Here is a 17,632-nt window from a genome sequence, read left to right on the forward strand (position 1 = left end):
AGTACTGTATTAAACTTACTATGCGAAGGGGGGCATGGGGGTTTGGTTTGTGCATGCAAGCTCTGACACGTGTCCTTTGAAAGAAAAGTTAAAAATACTGTAGGCTATATCCGCCACAGGACAAGTGTGGGCTTCCAAAACAGTGGTCACACGGGCCATACACTTATATCAAGCAAAAAGACACCAGGGGCAGTTTGTGAAACGGGGCCAAAGTGCAGATTGAACCGAATGTGTTTGGACAAAGAAGACTTCTAATCATAAGGACAAATCTAAAGGTGAAGTCTGAGGAAATAACTACAAAGAAGACAAAATATCACAGTGGATGGAAAGAAGGACAGGTAGTTTTAGACTCATGAGATATTGGACATCATAGAAACCTGCTCCTATCTTCAGTATCCTCAGCTTTCATGCAACTGAAAAAAATCGAGGTTGAATATGTTTTAAATATTTAAAACAAAAACAAAACAAACATAAAAGGATGCAAGGAGTATTTGATTTAGCTTGGGGAGCATTTGAAATATTCATGTGCCCGGTGAATAAAATCAAGCACATTTCAAATAGTAGTTGAGCATAAATATTTAATATAAATATTTGAATCTACATTTGAATGTCAGTTTTGTCCAGGAGTGGCATGCATCAGCCAATAGCAGTGGCTAGGTGGGTGGTGAGGTTATTGCGGGGTCACCTCTTGGGAAATTGTGCTTTATGTATCATGAAAAGAGCATGGAATTAACTTTTTAGTCGGCTATAGCAAGTATTTCACCAGCCAAAGACGTTTTCTGAATAGTCAGGCTGGAATAGTCAGACCCAGATTGGCTACCAGGCAAAGTGGCTTATAGAAGGGATAGACTTATAAGCCACAGCCGAGTTTTACCAGCAGTTGCCTAGTGGCTACAGTTAATTCCAAACCCTGATCATGAGTATCAAAATGAGGTACTTGCTGGTTAGTTGTGGGTCAAGGCTCCCAGTGTGTTTGGGAGACGATCAGACGTACACAATGACAGTATTGATGACAGTACAACCATGAGCACGGTTCCAACAAAGAAAACAAAGCCGGATGGTGCTACCCGGTACACAGAGCCTGTTATAGAATGCTTTCCTACGTCTTTCCTTGCCTATGTGAACTACAGCAAGCCTTACATATTGCCTCCGGGTGAGGGGGGTTTTTTCCGACACAGAATAATAACGACACTGACAGAGACTGGAAATTATAATCTCCCATAGATTTTAAAAATCATCGTTAACAAGATTCCAGAACCACGCAGAAGCCGCTGTCAGACGCATTAGCGCAGTTATGAGATCGATACTCTGCTCAAATGAAGCTGAATCAACACACTCTAAAATGAGGATATTGGAGTATCCATAGTAAGCCCATGGTACTCTCTCATGGCTACCAGTTTCAGCTCAAGTTTACATTATATAACTTGAGCTATTATAGCAATAGGTGGTCGTTACGATTATAAAAAGACAATCCGACCCACTGCGGACCTTTAAGTGTACATAATAGATATACGAGTGTGTCTGTGTATGTGTACTTGTGTGTCTACAAAACCAATCTATGCTATAGATTGACACTCTAGTAGAGGAGTATTGCATGGGGGAGAGTTGGAGGCTGGGGGAGGATATCTTGGATCTCCAAGCAATGCAATGGAACAAGCTGGCCATTGACTAAATGAAGCATTGTATTGTCCACTAGTCCAGTCTCTCCTGGGGGTTTTCGCTGGGGCGGTCAATCAGCCAGGCAGTCCATCAGCCAGGGGCGGCTCCTCCAAAGCGGCGGCTGAGCCGTTGGTCTCTCCTCTGTCACCCCCCACCTCTCCCTCCTCCTTGTCCTCATCCCGGGTCAGTGGGTCCCGGGTGGACAGGCGGTCCAGGGGGTCCAGGGGGTCCAGGGTGTGCGTTTTGGGCTCGGGGCTGAGGAGGGAGAGCTGAGGCAGCAGCGGGCCTTCCCGCAGCTTGGCGGCTAGCTCCTTGGCGCTGCAGGAGGGCGTGTTGGTCTCGTAGATGTCGTGGAAGTTGTTGTAGTCCACCTCGTAGAAGCCCTTCTCCAGGGAGAGGACGGGCGTGAAGCGGTAGCCCCACAGCACCTCTGTGTCCAGGTAGGAGCTCCGCGCCTGACACGTCATCCCTGGTACAGGTATGGGTAGGCCATGTGCATGCGTACAAACACACACGCACAAACACACACACGTGCGAGCGCACAACATCCACACGTAGACATGGACGCACATCCACAAGAGGCAAGCACACACACAATCAGCATAGTGGACAGGTAAACACACACACACAGTAGAAAGAGACAGATGGAAGGGGGAATAGGGAGAAAGAGAGAGCAAGCAACAGTAAATTATTCAGAAACAGGGCTACACTCCTGAATCAATCACATGCTGAGGTCTTCGAATTTACAAACAGTAACAGTCATTAGTGAGAATAAACTATGAGCAGCTGGAAATGTATAGTCCACAGTGTTACTACACCAGGGACCCTCTCTTTGTCTCAAACCTGATTTGAATTAGCCCCCCCTTCTCCTGATAGCATGTTAGCATAAGGCGCAAGATGAAATCCAGCACTTCTCCCCACTGACTAGAGGACTTTCATTGGGCAGAAGTTGAGGGAGACAACCTGGACAGGTCACTAGTCCATCGCAGAGACAATCACATTCACACCTATGGACTATTTAGAGTCTCCAGTCCACCTGACTTGCATGTTTTTGGAATGTGGGAGGAAACCCACACGGACACGGGGGAAACATGCAGAAGAGAATCCAACCCGGGCTCCCATTGGATGAGCCACTTCGTTAGCAAAGTCAAAGCACTGTAACCAGGCAAAGCCATTCAGAGCACAATATGTTGATGTGTAGCCAGAGCGGTGTGTGGTTTTGGTATGTTTGATGTTATTAACAATCTAAGAGATGTAGGTTGGTAAAAAATCACTCTTATGCTCATCCTTAGCATTTTTTGTCCTTCGGTTGTAATTTCCCATGTTCTAACTGTGTTAACTGTAATGCTATGATAAAACACCCACACACAGGTATAAAAACAAGAGGCACTTGAGCTGCTTAATGCCCTGTCATAATCACCATGATATATTAAACATTTTATTATTAAACATTGACCAGTTATGCTAATGAGGTCATCATTATGCTAATTTATTCATTAATAACCACATATTTCTGTCAACATACATGTCACATAACATGTGGGTGGTATTAATATGAACTCTGTATCTTAAAGCATTAAGGAGTTATACTAGTTTCAAGACAATCTGTTTTTACTTATCAATATGCAAATTTATGCAGCAAGGTGCTTCAAAATCAAATCAAATCATCTTCTCTATAGGGGGAATCTGTTGTGTAAGTATAAAGTTTCTGTCATGAGTTACTGTGTTCAGAGAAATGTGTCTACTCACGCGCAGCACACACTGGCAGGACATAATAAGGGGGAAGATTTCATGCAGAACTCAGAATGTGGCGTATTTATTGTTCAGTCAGAACACTCTCGGCGTGAGATAAAGCCATTTATTGCAACAAATGGTAATACAGTTAAATTTGGCGGTGTGGCTCTGCTCCCAGGATGCTCAAAGAACAAATCTATACAAGCATGACACAGATTTGGCTGGGAGCACGCAAACCCCTCCTGCGTATGGGACAGAGCCTGAGAATTGCACATCACTTAATTATAATGACAATATAATAGACATACTAAGCCAACATAGTATAAATTCCTAAGTGCTAATACAGGAGGCTGGGGAGGTGAAGGGAGTTAAAGTGCTGTGGCAGCAGGCAGCAATGAGATGCAGCAGCATAAGCGTAAGCAGCATGAGAAGAGCGCCAGATCTGTTTATATGGACTGCCTAGTTATGTCATGGTGGTGTGTGATTGGTGGACATCTAGAGCACCTGACGTATGACTGCGGCATCCTGTCTGAACTACTGTGAAGCTCCAGAAATATCCATGGGGATTCTGTTATGTTGTAGAAAAACATGAGAAATGAAGATCAGAATCTCTGAATGTAACAGCAACATTAGAATAAATGATGAATAGTCTCCTGTAGCCAGACACTTCAGTGTCACTGGCCATGATGTAGGCCTATGTACTCTAGGCATTGAGATGGTGAAGCCCTGGAGGAGGGGAGGTGATAGCGACCGCTTGCTTTTACTGAGAGAGACTTATTGGATTCACTCTCTACAGATCGAGTTTCCATACGGAACAAATGAACAGTTGTTATTGAATTGTTTATTGTAAATAGCTTGCACAGTTTCCATTGGTGCAGCTCCTGTGGTTTTTGTAATCCTATATGACATAATCTATGTTGATCTATTGGAATATTGTTGGTTATTGTGATTATGTAAATATCTAGATTTTGTGAGCTTGGAATTATAAGGTTCTGTCTGGCTTTTTCATCAAAATTGACCTATCCACATATTCTTAATCTTTGAATGCTGTACAGTCCAGTAGTGTCGAGCTAGGTGTGCAGCATCAACTGTTGCTGTAGTTTAATAATGATGATGATGATAAACTTTTATTTATGCAGCATTTATCAAAACATAGTTGCAATGTGCTTCACATAGATTAAGACAACAAAGTTCGAAATACATTAAAACAGAGAAATTCAAAGGTTAGAGGTCAAGGAAAAAGTAAAGGTAAAAGTAAAAGCAGTCCTTTAACCAAGGACTAAAGGTTAAAAGTACAAATAGAAAAATAACAGAAAATTCAGCACAGTTTAAGTGAAAGCAAGTCTAGAGAAGTGTGTTTTTAAAAGTGATTTAAAGGTAATCAATAAAATGTAGTTTAGTTAGTTTTAGTTTAAATTACTACAGCGCTGGAATAATCCTGAAATCTGGGAGAAGGTAAGGCTGAACATATGAATTTTAATACAAAGAAGGATTGTTGGAGTTTAACAAAAATTCCAGTTGGGCTGTTTGAAAATTCATAACTGTTAAATGTTCACAATAATTGAACTGTACTTACTTTAACCTTAATTAGATACTACTCAATAAAACAAAGGACAAAAAAAACCCTCATCCAATTATTTTCTCAAGTACCACAAATCATTTTGACAGTGCACTGGCATATAGGGGTTAAGTGTCTGGTGATTTATCAACTGGCTGACCTGAATCTGGCTCCTGCCGCCCACATCTTGCGTTGTGGGGAAAAGAAAGTTGTATCTTAGAAACTGCATTTTCAGCTTGGTACTATTTCTCATCCAATCCCAACCAACTTAAATATTTCAGTAAGGACCAATCAACATCTACCTTTCAGCCATGTCCTGTCAGGCTAACTAATATAGCCTGACAGGGAAACAGAGAAACGGAGACAATGTTGTTTGGAGATTGAGGGAGGCAAAAGGCCAGGAGGAGGCTGTCCAATCCATCCTCATAAAATTCTGTAAGATGCGAACAGTTAACAAGTAGAACTACAAAAATATGTGCAGAAAAGGAGAAACAAGTCACAGCAGCCAAACATACAATGACATGCTGGTCAGTATGTCACTGAAAGTTGTAAGATACTATTTTCATATAAAGTGAAATTTCTTGTTTGGAAACTGATATTATTGTGATATTATTGTGGTTATTATATTATTATTACATTATTATTTATGAAATCTATTATTGTGATGTACTACACCAACATTGGTTGAATTTGATTAACATGCTTCAAAACTGACTTGATAATTAAATGTTACCATTAAATCCTATTCATCCAGTAACCCTAACCCTAACCCTCACTGTAAACAATCAGAACCTTATAGAACAAAACCCAGACCGACCGTACAGAATTATACATTTCTCTCTCTTAAAAATCCAATTTCTAATTGTCCAAGGATTTTGATACTTTGCATTCAAACCTCCATGAGGGTGCGGTTGTTGTTGAGCTATAAAGATAGATTTCACCACATAACAGTTTTGCTGGGATGTCAAATCTATGATGCTCAATATGTCAGAACTGCACTCTAGCCAGATAGAACCTTATAATTTCCAGCTCACGTGCATTGTAAACGCAGTTTTTGATGATTATTGTTGACCTATTGATGACGGTGGTTGTCTGTAAACATGCGTCACTCCCTAATGGGGGTGGAAATGCTGACAAAGGCTAAGGGCTGAAACGTAATTGTTTGTATCTGCTGCTGTGCATTAAATAAGTGTTTAATCATATTTAGTGTTTTGATATGCCACACACAGCCAACTGCCAACTGACCATAGGAAATGTGCTTTGTCTAAAATTTCAATTTAAAATAATAACAATTTGATCCTTTTTGATCTCTGTAGGTAAATTCTCTTTTTGCGTGCCCCCCTCCACATGTCAGAGGTCAGGATCAGCAACAGCACAGCAGCCCTGGAGCTGGGAGGTCAGTGTCTTGCTCAAGGACACTTCAGCAGGGTAGATCTTCATTGTGCCACCCTGCTGCTCAAATTAAAACAGAAAGGCAACAAGTGATTACCTTGGAACAAAGTAAAGTAAAAATCCGCAAAGCTCACATATAAATGAATGTCCGTTTTGCTAATATCGCTGATTGATACGCAACAGTGATTCAGCCTATATCCAGTTCATGAAAGCTTTTGCATTTGCTGTTCTAAACACCTGGTGTCTGGTAGCTCTTTCCCAGGAAAAATCAAAGTGATGCTGTTTTACGCTTCCGGTAGCAGCAAATACGTTTTTTTGTTTTTTTTGTTTCAATAAATAGAGGAAGAGCTTGGTAGTTACTAGCGATATCCGCCATGGCTGAACAGATAAAGAAAAGAGCGCGCCACCTACAGAAACTCAAACTTCATCAACAGAAAACCCAAGCAAAAAGATGCCACAATATCATCCACACTGTTTCATTGACAGGTGATCTGTCGGAAGTGCAGTGCAGAAACACCACAGCAATGAACACTTGGCACCAAGGATGTCGCCAAAAAATAAATTGAGTATCTTGCAGATTACCACTTTGAGATGCGAGGGAGAAGCAATGCAGGGGACAAAGACAAGCTACTACCAGAAGCTTTTGGAAAACTAAACACTTCTATTCCAGTACTACAGTATGTACTGATGTAGCTACCAACACAACTATCACTCATAAGTTCCAACTAATTTTTTTTAATTATTGACTCAAGTACTGGATAATGCTCACAGTAAATGACAGCACATAGTGTGTCTGAGATCCTCAGAAAGAATAAGCATCCACAGAAAAAGCTCATCCATTTCATTTGGATGCTAGTGTTGGACATTTTTTTCTCCTGAATGGTTGAATCAATGTATTTTGTATGTGTGTGTGTGTGTGTGTGTGTGTGTGTATGCAGTATGGTGTGTACAGTAAATGCACATTTGGAGCATAGGCAGAATGGTGTGATGTAGAGAACTAAATGAAATCCGTCCCTGGAGAATGCAGCTACCCCACTGTGATTACATCAGGGGTTTGAAGGGGCATTAGCTTGGATGGGGAACAACACAATGGATTCTGGTGGAGAAAAAGGGACTGACCACGCTTGGCCATGCAGAATTGGATTTAACAAGAGTAGAAATTCTGTATATATTTCTTAAATTGGTGAAAAAAAGGTTCAAATCTCAAATGCTATAGTATGCGTGATGCACCACAGATAACCTGATGTCTTATATCAGAAAAGTATGATCTTTTCCTTATCAAAATTTCAGAATACTATGCTATATCCATCACATGAATAAAATTTATAATAATGCAGATATATTCCTATTTAAATTTTATGTCTTTTTGTTAGGGTAAGGGTTAGTTGTTTGGGTAGTTGTTCTTACTCTTATTATTATCAGTATTAACTTCACAGTGTTAAAGTCATAGTATATAGGCTACAATCTTGCCCTCCTTCAATCCATCTGTTCAATTTTCCCAGGCAGGTAAACCTTAAGACATGACTGCAAATGCTCCAGTATTTACACAACAACAAAGCTGATGCAAGACGCTCTGAGAGTTCTGGAAATGGCATGAAACAGACCTTATTTTATCTATAAATAATTCACTGTAAAGAGAGGAGAAAACTCAGTCTCATACCTGCTATCTTCAGAGACACTGCAATAACGAATACAAGGTTTGTTGTTGGCAACACCGATGCACTTTGAAGACCGGGCCTCTGACATAGCGATACCGCCAGCAACATTATAATAAGCTGTAACATAATTACTTTGGTTTGGAGCAAAATGTTTTGTTTTCTAACTTTACAGAGGAGCCTATAGAGGGTTGCCAAAAGTAAGTGGTTGGTTTTCTAATTAAAAACAATGCTTCACCCTGATGACAAAATTATATAAAAAATGCAGCCACCAAGAGTTCTACCCACCGCTCCTTTTCCTTCCTTAACACCTCTCACTGTTCAGGGCTATCAGGCTTGAAAAGCCAGCTTGTTGGAGAGCCAGTGTCACTTCATTCATTTGCCATCCAAAGCAGCCAAATACATAACCACACACCCACATATCAGTGTCCCTCTTAACCCTGAGAATCAATGGAGCTAGGGCAAGTGCCTTCACATCCCTTGAAAAGAAAGAAGAAAAAAGGCAAGTGACCATTCAGCCAGCACCTCAAGGCCAGGGTTCCCTTGGCTATTTCTAGACAGCCGTGCTGACGGGGAATTCAGCTGACGCCATTAAACACCGAGGCTTGCTGCTGCTTAGGCACCCGCAGGTGGTAATAACCATTATTCTATCTAATAAACACCTTATTATAATAGTTCATAATGAAGGAGAGGTCTAGTTTTTTGAATTGTTAAACAAGGGATGGTTACACAAAGTAGAGAAATACTGGCAGTCCTTGTATTAATGTTATATTTGGTCTATTTGAGAGTGAAGGGATGTCTTCATCAAAGTGCATCATGACATGAGCTGAGCCACTGGGCACCATGCTGCAATTATGGATATATTGTGGCTTTAGTATCTTTCTGTCTTCTAATGTATTTCTTCTTATTCACTTCTGATTCTTCTGTACCTCTATTGTATCTGTACTGAAAAAGAGACAAGGGGGAATGTATGTGCATTGGTGAATTAAATCTGACAATCCTTTACATATACTGTACTTTGGTAGAAAGAAGGGTAAATAATACTTAATTGCATTACCTTAACCAGATGGAATTATAATTGTGTAGATTGTGTTGCTGTTCTGCATTCATAAACTTGAACAGAATCTCAAAAGTGGTGAGAAAATGTTTGTTTTTGATTGCTCGAAAACTGAAAGAATACAATTGTTTCTAATTTTGAGACAACTTGCTGTGTCCACACTGTGTGTCTTAACAGGCAGAAACTTGATTCATCTTCATCTATTACTGTGGCGTGAAGGACAAGGGCAGAATGTTCTTTGGCAAGATAAATCATCATCTTGTTTTGTGCTTGCCACTTTCAATCCCAAATGCTGTGGGTGTGCGTGAGAAACGAATGTTGTCGGTGATTTCCTGAGCCTGACTCACAATTATGATGAGAACCACAGGGTGGTTGTCAGTGGAGGAAAGAACTGATGGCTGGCCATTAAGGAGAAAATGAAGCCATTTCACCACCCGGTTATCTGTCAATTGCAAAGTCTGTGACAGAATCTCTCTCTTGTCGTGGTGAATATTTTACCTTGTAGAGAGTCTTCTCTGCCCCTACGAGTGTTTTAATAGCCTGTGCAATCTGTTGACATCAGCAGATACCGATTTTGATTTTTTGACAATTGGGTTGAGCTCATACAATCATCAGGGCTATAAATGCCCATGCAGCATTTATTTATTTATTTATTTTTTACAAGAAAATGATTGAATGTGAAGCCTGTTCTGTACATCCCTCTCTTGGCAATAGGCCTGGAATTCTCAGAGTATTGATATGATTTCCTATTCATCTTAAAATCATTAGAGTTTCATCAGATAAACATTATTTTGTGGGTACCATCTCATCAATTGATGCTGACTAAACACAACTGGGACAAGCAAATTCATCCGTTTTGAATAGCAAGTGAGGATGCTTATGCAGCTGCGTATTTGCATGTCTGTAACCTTAGAAAAGGGCTTCTGGTCATTACCTCTGAAAAATGCCTAAAAAATAAACAATAAAACAATCATTATCTACCAGAAGTACTATTTACAGGCTTTAATCTGGATCCTGGTCTTGTCTCCTGGTCGATACCATGCTGACTTATGATTCAGCCTGTGTGTCAAATGCAGTACTTGTTGTAATTTACACAAAGTCCACAAAATCAATGTCATTAGCGAATAGCGGGCCATATTTCGCCCTTGTGCCTATTGACTTGCTTTCTTGTAGATGAATGTCATCTAATGTGAAATAGCGGAAAGCTACAATTCCCCTCGCCAGAAGAAGCCCCTCTGTTCATTCCTGGGAGAAAACCCTGTGATTGGATCTATAAGTCTCTTTAGGGTAATGATGTCAGGGACAGGAAGTGGGGGAGGGGCGGAGGAGGGTCAGATCTGCCCGGCGCTCAGCGGTCAGGGACGGTGACGCCATAACCTCTGCATGCTACAACCTCTGCTGGTGGAGCGGAAGGCGATTTAATGCCTGAGTCAAGCCTCCAACAGTGTGAGCAGGGAGCATGATGACTACTGATGCTTTGGAGGGAGAAAAAAAAAGTATGAAATAAATAAAAAAATAAAAAAAGAAATAGAGCAGAAATGTTCAGATGCATGAAAAGCCATGCCTGATCGCATTAGGGAGCTCTGTGATGTCTGCCGTTTTTAGAAAGACAATTATGTGTCCATGGGACTAAATGCTCCTAATCATCCAATGTGTCCTATACACCCATTGAAGACAAAATATGATGATATCCAATGAAGTAGACGAGTGACATGTATAATGCATTGTATTTCAAATGAGCGCATTATAATTAGTCCTTGAACAAAGGCCAATAAACAATGCAGCTGGTGCATATTTACAGTACCTGAGTTAGCCAGTACCTCACAGAAACACATCAGGACAGCAAATCAACCATTAGCTGTCGACCATCATGCTACAAGTATTCACCACATTAAAATGATAAATAAAGCGATAAATATTCCATACAAGGTCTTTCAAGGCTAACATACACAACACTATAGCTGTGGTTGTCATGAATGGAATTGCACTGGGAAAAACAAATATGTTTTGTGGAACTTTGTCTGCCTTATAAATGGAACTAGCCTGGAGCACTCTTCAGCACTGCTTGGCCTTTTCCCCAAAACACAGACCAGCAGCGTGGGTAGCTACAGTTCGTCGTTTTGGAACAAACAATATCAAAGACACACCGCTGATGTAGCAACAGAGGAAATACGGGCTGTGGCAGGTATAGAGAAACATTTGCAAGACAGTTGTAGCAGACAATATAGACTGTGTTTTTTGGTCAAATGTCTAAATTGAAATGACATATACGTATGGAAAAAAAGTCAAAATTATTTATAGATGAAAATAGAATTGAGCTGTAGAATTAGGTAAAGAAATCATAGCCACCTTCATTACAGTACAATTTTATCAGCTGGTATGAAATTATCTTTTGTTGCCATTATCAGCGATCAAGAACCTGTACTGACCTTGAAATGAAATTAATTGATGTCATTTATATTTCACCTTATGACCTGAGAGTTGATGTATCTGTTAATGTCTATCTCTCTCTCTCTCTCTCTCTCTCTCTCTCTCTCTCCATCCATTACAATATTATCTTTTGGGGTCTGTGGCCTTCACAGTGTACTCACTCCCACCCCTTTTTCTCCTTTAGCCAATGTCTCCACCCTCTTTCTTCCCTCTGTCTATCCATCCATCCATCCATCCATCCATCCATCCATCCATCCATCCTCCCATCCCTCCCTCTCTGTCCTTCTCAACTGATAACTCACTTCCTCCATCCATCCATCCATCCATCCATCCAACAGTTCATCAATCCCTGTCTCCATTTATTCATCCATCCGTCATCCATCCATCCATACTCCTCTCCTTCCCTTTCTCCCTCTGCACCATCCATCTCTGCGCCCGTTCGCCTCCCCCCTTCGTACCTGTGGCCTCCACCATTCCCTCGAGGATGACCACGATCTCGAATTCCTCCTTCTCCATTTGCGCCTGCGACATCTCCCAGAAGGGGCTCTTCTCGTTGATCTCGTGCGAGATGATGAGCGGCGACACCAGGAACAGGCGATCGTCTCCCGTGTCAAAACCGATGTTGATGTCAGTCTGGTTGAGCGGGATGAACTCCCCCTCCTTGGTCTGCTGTGAGCGGATCAGCTTTGCGCGGATCGACGCCTCCACGATGTGAGAGTTCCTCAGGTCGCCCACCCGAAACATCAGGCACATCTTGTTGTCTCGCACCGATATGACGGCCTTGTGCGAGAACATGAGGGTCTCGGCGCGGTTCTTTGGCTGAGAGATCTTGACGAACATGCAGCCCACCATCATGGCGTTGACGATGGAACCCAGGATGGCCTGCACCAAAAGCAGGATGATGCCTTCGGGGCATTTTTCAGTGATTACGCGATAGCCGTAGCCAATGGTGGTCTCCGTCTCGATAGAGAAGAGGAAGGCCGAGACAAAACTGTTGAGGTTCTCCACGCAGGGGGTCCAGCCCTCCTCGTCGGCGTGCACCAAATCTCCACGGATGAGCGCGATCAGCCACCACAGCAGGCCGAAGAAAAGCCAGTTGACTACGTAGACCAAGGTGAAGATGAACAGGCTAAGACGCCAGCGGAGGTCCACCAGCGTAGTGAACAGGTCACTGAGGTAACGGTAGGTCTCTTGCACGTTTCCGTGGTGAACGTTGCACTTGCCATCCTTCTGCACGTACCGCTGACGCGGCTTCTTCACCGGGTCGGATATCAAGTGGGTGCGCTCCGTCGAGATCTGAGCCTCCCGTAAGTGTTTGGGAAGCTTCTTCACCTGGATAGAGAGAGAGAGGTGAGGGAGAGGTAGAGAGAGGCGAAGTGAGAGGAACACAGAAAGAAAGAAAGAAAGAAAGAAAGAAAGAAACACAAAAGTGGGTATAATTTACAGCAGTCATGCTTTTTTTCCCTTCATTATTCCTTGCCTTACTGTTTTCCCTAAGGCTACAGTGAGGCCGAAAACATAGATTTCAAGCTTTTTTATAAGTCATTTTCTTTAAACCTTTGGTGAACCATCTTCCTATGTGCCGCTGGGGACCAAATAATATTAAGTGCTGTGATGGAGTCACGGCTCTGCGCTACTCCACAGTGACATTGTGGGTGTTGGTGTGTGTGTGTGTGTGTGTGGAGAGAGAGAGAGAGAGAGAGAGAGAGAGAGAGCGAGAGAGCACGGACAGAACAAGAACACAAGGACACCCAGGTCTTTGTCTATGTTGGCCCAGCTCCAGTGAGGCGATCTGGCTCCACAGCTGTGCCCTGCCTCCCTCCCCAGTCCCCTGTGTTCCCTCCCCTCATCCCCTATGGGACACTGGCAGGCCTGGATAGGAACAGAGACAGACCCCCCCCCCCCCCCCAACCCCCTTCCTCCTCCTCCCCCGACTAGGCCCCCATGGCATCATAAAAAAGAGTGGCATATGCCCAGACACACACATTGCACACGTATCTGGAAGCCCGGCTCTCGTGCGCGCACACACACACATACACACACATACACACAAGATTCAAATATTACAGAAGGATAACATGATTCAAGGATTTAAGGATACAAAAACCAATGACTGACATGGTCCAACTACACACTACTGCAGATATTTTGCCCATTGCTAGGGCCTTTTTGGACACACACACACACACACACACACACACACACACACAAACACACACACCTTTGGACAAGGATGCGAGCCACCCTTCACACAGCCCAAGGACACGTTGGCAGCACATTGACACTCGCCGTCCCAGTCTGAGTTGTTAATTGAAATGTAGTATTGTGTTGAGGCAAGACTGCAGCTCCTGTGCCCTCTGAATCTCTCTGTCTGCTAATCAGACACCTGTGATCCGTCTCTCTCCAGAGTCATGCTCGCTGCTCCAGAAAAGTGATGTCCTATTGTGGCTGCATCGAGCGCTATCCTGCTCTCGCACAAAGACACACACAATCGCTCCTCGCACTTCAAATGGGGAAGGACATATCTGAGGCACCGCAATATCCTTGTGTATAGACAATAAAATACGTCACGCAAGCTGATTTGAGGTATGTGAGTTTTCATTGAGATGTCAGCTAGGTTCTGTCTCACTGTCGTCCTGTGTACAAGCACATTAGTTGAGGCCTGCATGTATTGAATTCTGAGGTATTGATCTGAACTGATCCCTGTATGGAGAGCGTGGTAATGAGAGGTTTGACAATGAAGAATTGAAAGACAATGCTCATTGACAAGTATAGCAATTAGTGACTCAATGACAATGTCAATGAACTCCCCTATTACCAAGTGTGCTCAGGGATATAGGACCAAATTAGACCCAAGCCACATTCTCCTGTTATTTACAATTTAAACTTTTCATTGATCAGATCAGTTAGTGTATTTTGTTTTTCTTTCAAATTGCTATTAATTGCTACTACACAGCCATTAAATCAACGACAGGCCAAATAGCCCCATTCATTTCCACACTTCGGGTTGTTAATTGAGTGATAGATGAAGCTGTCACAGACAGTGCAGCCCAATCTTTGGCCTTTGTAGTCAATACGGTCCCTGGGGCTGATGCTCCATAAACAAATTCATTAGTTCTCGCTGTGTGGCAGTAGTAAGCGGTGGGTGTTGTCTCTCATTTAGCTCTCCTGACTGCGCTTGGTTAGACAGGATAAGATCCAATCGGCTGAGGAATCGGGACAAATAACCGTTACAATTCCACCATCCATTATTGGGAGTTGCGCACATAGTGTCTTTCCCCTGTCTCCCTATCTCCACTGTCAAGACCGCCGAGCCATCTATTTATCTACCCAGTCCTAGAGAGATTACGCTTCGCGAAGCTAGATCTACAATCTGCCTCGTTCATTTCAACTATACAATATATCTTTATCTATATCAAAATATCTTTATATCTGTATCTATATCTAAGGGCTGTTTTATCTTCCTCATTCACACGACTCTTGAAAGCGGTCAGTCTAGCGTTCTCCCTCACACATACGCTATCTCGTCTCTCTCTACATTCCCCATCTCTCTCTCTGCCTCTCTAATCTCTTTATATGTCCCCACCACCACACCCACTTTCTCTCTCTCTCTCATATCTATCACAGCCTTTCTCCTCCAGTTGTGGGAAGAATGGCTAGTAGTGGTCGTGTAGTTTACCTGTCCAGGTGTGACTCCTATCTCCATGTCGTGGTCCATGAGGACTCGAGAATCTCCTGCCATCCTCAGCTGAAGCTCAACACCTGTGGTCAGAACAAAGTACATCAGGATTGAGTCACTTATATATATATATCACCTTTACATACACACATACCAACTTGGAACTTAGTAATATCCTCTTAAACAGCATCTGCATATGCTGTACATTTTAGGCATTTTGCTGACTCTTATCTACTTGCAATGAATATAGCCGCAGAATCAGCTTCAATTCCTAGAGGACCATCATTACAGCCAACCAACACAATAAAGTTCCAGTTCCCTGGCAGCAGTAACAACCTTTTAACACTAGACCTTTTAACCTTTCAAACCTCAGCTATCTTAAATTACAGATCCCATTTGGTTAGGATTGTTTACACTGACAATGTTGTATTGATGGATACTGCAAACCCCCAGACCCGTTGTTTTCAACATGTCAGGTAAAATGCCTCAATTTGATCAATATGTCAATATTTGTCAGCTGGTATATTGATTGACTTTTTTTTTTTTTTCGTGTCATGCACACAAAGTGCCCAACCCTCATGGGTTTACAAGACACCAATTCATTTCATGAACATTTCATTTCATTACAAAATTACAGATTATTATACAGCTCGGTCTTAAGCAAAATATTCTGCCTTCTCTCCCAAGCTTGGTAAATAAAATCTGCTACAGAAAAGATTCCCTTCTTGAAGCACAACTCAAGTTTTTCATAATCATCCAGCCCAAAGAAATCAACATAAATAGAGGACATTTTACTAAATAATAATTAGAACCCACGGACACCGACGAGGGCAGTTTGAACCAATAAGCTTTAAAAGGTCAAATCTTCAAAAGAGTAATTTGTTTACATTTGTATTGGTTGCAATGTTTTGTCAAGATATGTGCAGGTAGACTCTGCTTGCTTGGAATAGGAAACCACAGTATCAATGAACAGTCCATTTGCAGCTGACCTTGTAACAATACACTGATAAACTAAAAGCAGTGAATAAAAACAGCATGAATAAATAAATGCGAACAGTCAATTTGTATTTCAAGCCAAATATCAGCACGATATTACAAATCACAGCACTTTATATATTTTTATGAGACTATGGCTAATATTGGCCCTGCGCTCCCTCCATAGTATGTTTGCTAATGTGTGAAGAAAGCTCTCATAATGTATATGTTTCTTCATGTCAAAAAAATGTTTCTTATAATCTCAAATAAAGGTCAAAATTTTAGGCAAATTTAAGATGATTTTCGATCTGAATGTCCTACCCATCAAGAATGCAGTCCTATGAACAACATAAAAGCAAAACATCCCAAGGGCTTTAACATGTCTCCATTTTTACATCATTAGAATTGAGCATGAAAAAAGAAAACATGACAAAGGTGCACCATTTTGACTGCTGCAGGACTAAAGTAAGGGATTAGCTGTCAGCCTCACATGGGAGATGACCCAATGCACACTCTGTTTGCTAATTTGCCTGTAGAGTGAAGCAGTCTCAGCTGCTGCGTTTTTGACGTCGTCATTCCCCCAAAGAGCAGGCGCATCATTGCCAGTTGCTTCGGCTGGACACACACGTGCACACGTACACACACATGCACTGCAAAAAATCTCCATCTTAACAAGTCATTTAGTCTATTAAAAATCGTAATTTTCTCAAAATAAGTGAAAAAATCTGCCAGTGGGGTTAGATAATTTCACTTGTTTCTAATGCAAATCAATTTGTTTCAAGAATTTTGTAGAATCAAGTATCATTTTATTGATAGTAGAGCAGTGATCTGCCTTATTCTGACTTGTTTCAAGATACTGACACTCATTTCTAGAAAATTCCTGAAACAAGAGAAGCTGCTTTGGAAACAAAAAAAGTGGAATGATCTCACCTCATTGGCAGAGTTTTTCTTTTGGTTTAAGAACAGTAAGATTTGAAGGCTGAATATGAGACTAAATGACTCGTTAAGATGGATATTTTTTGCGGTGTAGGCACACACGCACATACACACACACACACACGCACACAGGCATACAGACACACTGCACATGGACATTGTGGCCACATCATCCTTCAAATCAAAGCCAGTGATTGCTTTCTTAATCAGTTGGTAATTTGGAGACTGAAAAATGTGTATTTCTTTTGTTTTGTTTAATAGCTTCTCTCGCTTTGAAAGGCCATTTAATCTAATGTAGAGCAAGCATAATATGTCTTCTTTGTGGTTGTTTTTAGCTCCGTTGGGGTGACTAAGGGATATGTAATGACAGTCTACAATATGTGTGATGTGATTTTAAAGAGTATTTTTGTGCTCCAGAGTTGGATGCTGGAACTGGTATTTTTAAACATCAATTATGTGAGGTCCAAACTGACAGGAGAGGTAGAAAAGGAACACTTTCAATGTCTCCTGAATGATGTGGGATTTAATAACAGCCACTGCTGCAGTATATATAAAGA

At 41.8% G+C, this 17,632-nt stretch overlaps 1 protein-coding gene across 1 annotated transcript; it reads right to left on the reverse strand.

The window, feature by feature from the left end:
- Positions 1-1,733: 1,733 nt before the first annotated feature.
- Positions 1,734-15,227, reverse strand: kcnj5 (potassium inwardly rectifying channel subfamily J member 5). The gene is made up of 3 exons (XM_071917398.2): positions 15,165-15,227; positions 11,944-12,817; positions 1,734-2,128 (listed from the first exon to the last, which is right to left on the reverse strand). Exons 1-3 carry the CDS (start codon positions 15,225-15,227, stop codon positions 1,734-1,736), a joined length of 1,332 nt encoding a protein of 443 aa, XP_071773499.1.
- Positions 15,228-17,632: the final 2,405 nt, after the last annotated feature.

Source organism: Centroberyx gerrardi, chromosome 6, assembly GCF_048128805.1.
Source record: "Centroberyx gerrardi isolate f3 chromosome 6, fCenGer3.hap1.cur.20231027, whole genome shotgun sequence".
In the NCBI taxonomy this organism is placed as follows: Eukaryota; Metazoa; Chordata; class Actinopteri; order Beryciformes; family Berycidae; genus Centroberyx; species Centroberyx gerrardi.

Excerpts from the sequence above, each read along its gene's own strand:
- kcnj5 (XM_071917398.2), bottom strand. The coding sequence starts at position 15,227 with ATGGCAGGAGATTCTCGAGTCCTCATGGACCACGACATGGAGATAGGA. Across the intron at positions 12,818-15,164 it reads TAGGAGTCACACCTGGACAG|GTGAAGAAGCTTCCCAAACA; the intron begins GTAAACTACACG and ends CTCTCTATCCAG. Across the intron at positions 2,129-11,943 it reads GGGAATGGTGGAGGCCACAG|GGATGACGTGTCAGGCGCGG; the intron begins GTACGAAGGGGG and ends TACCTGTACCAG.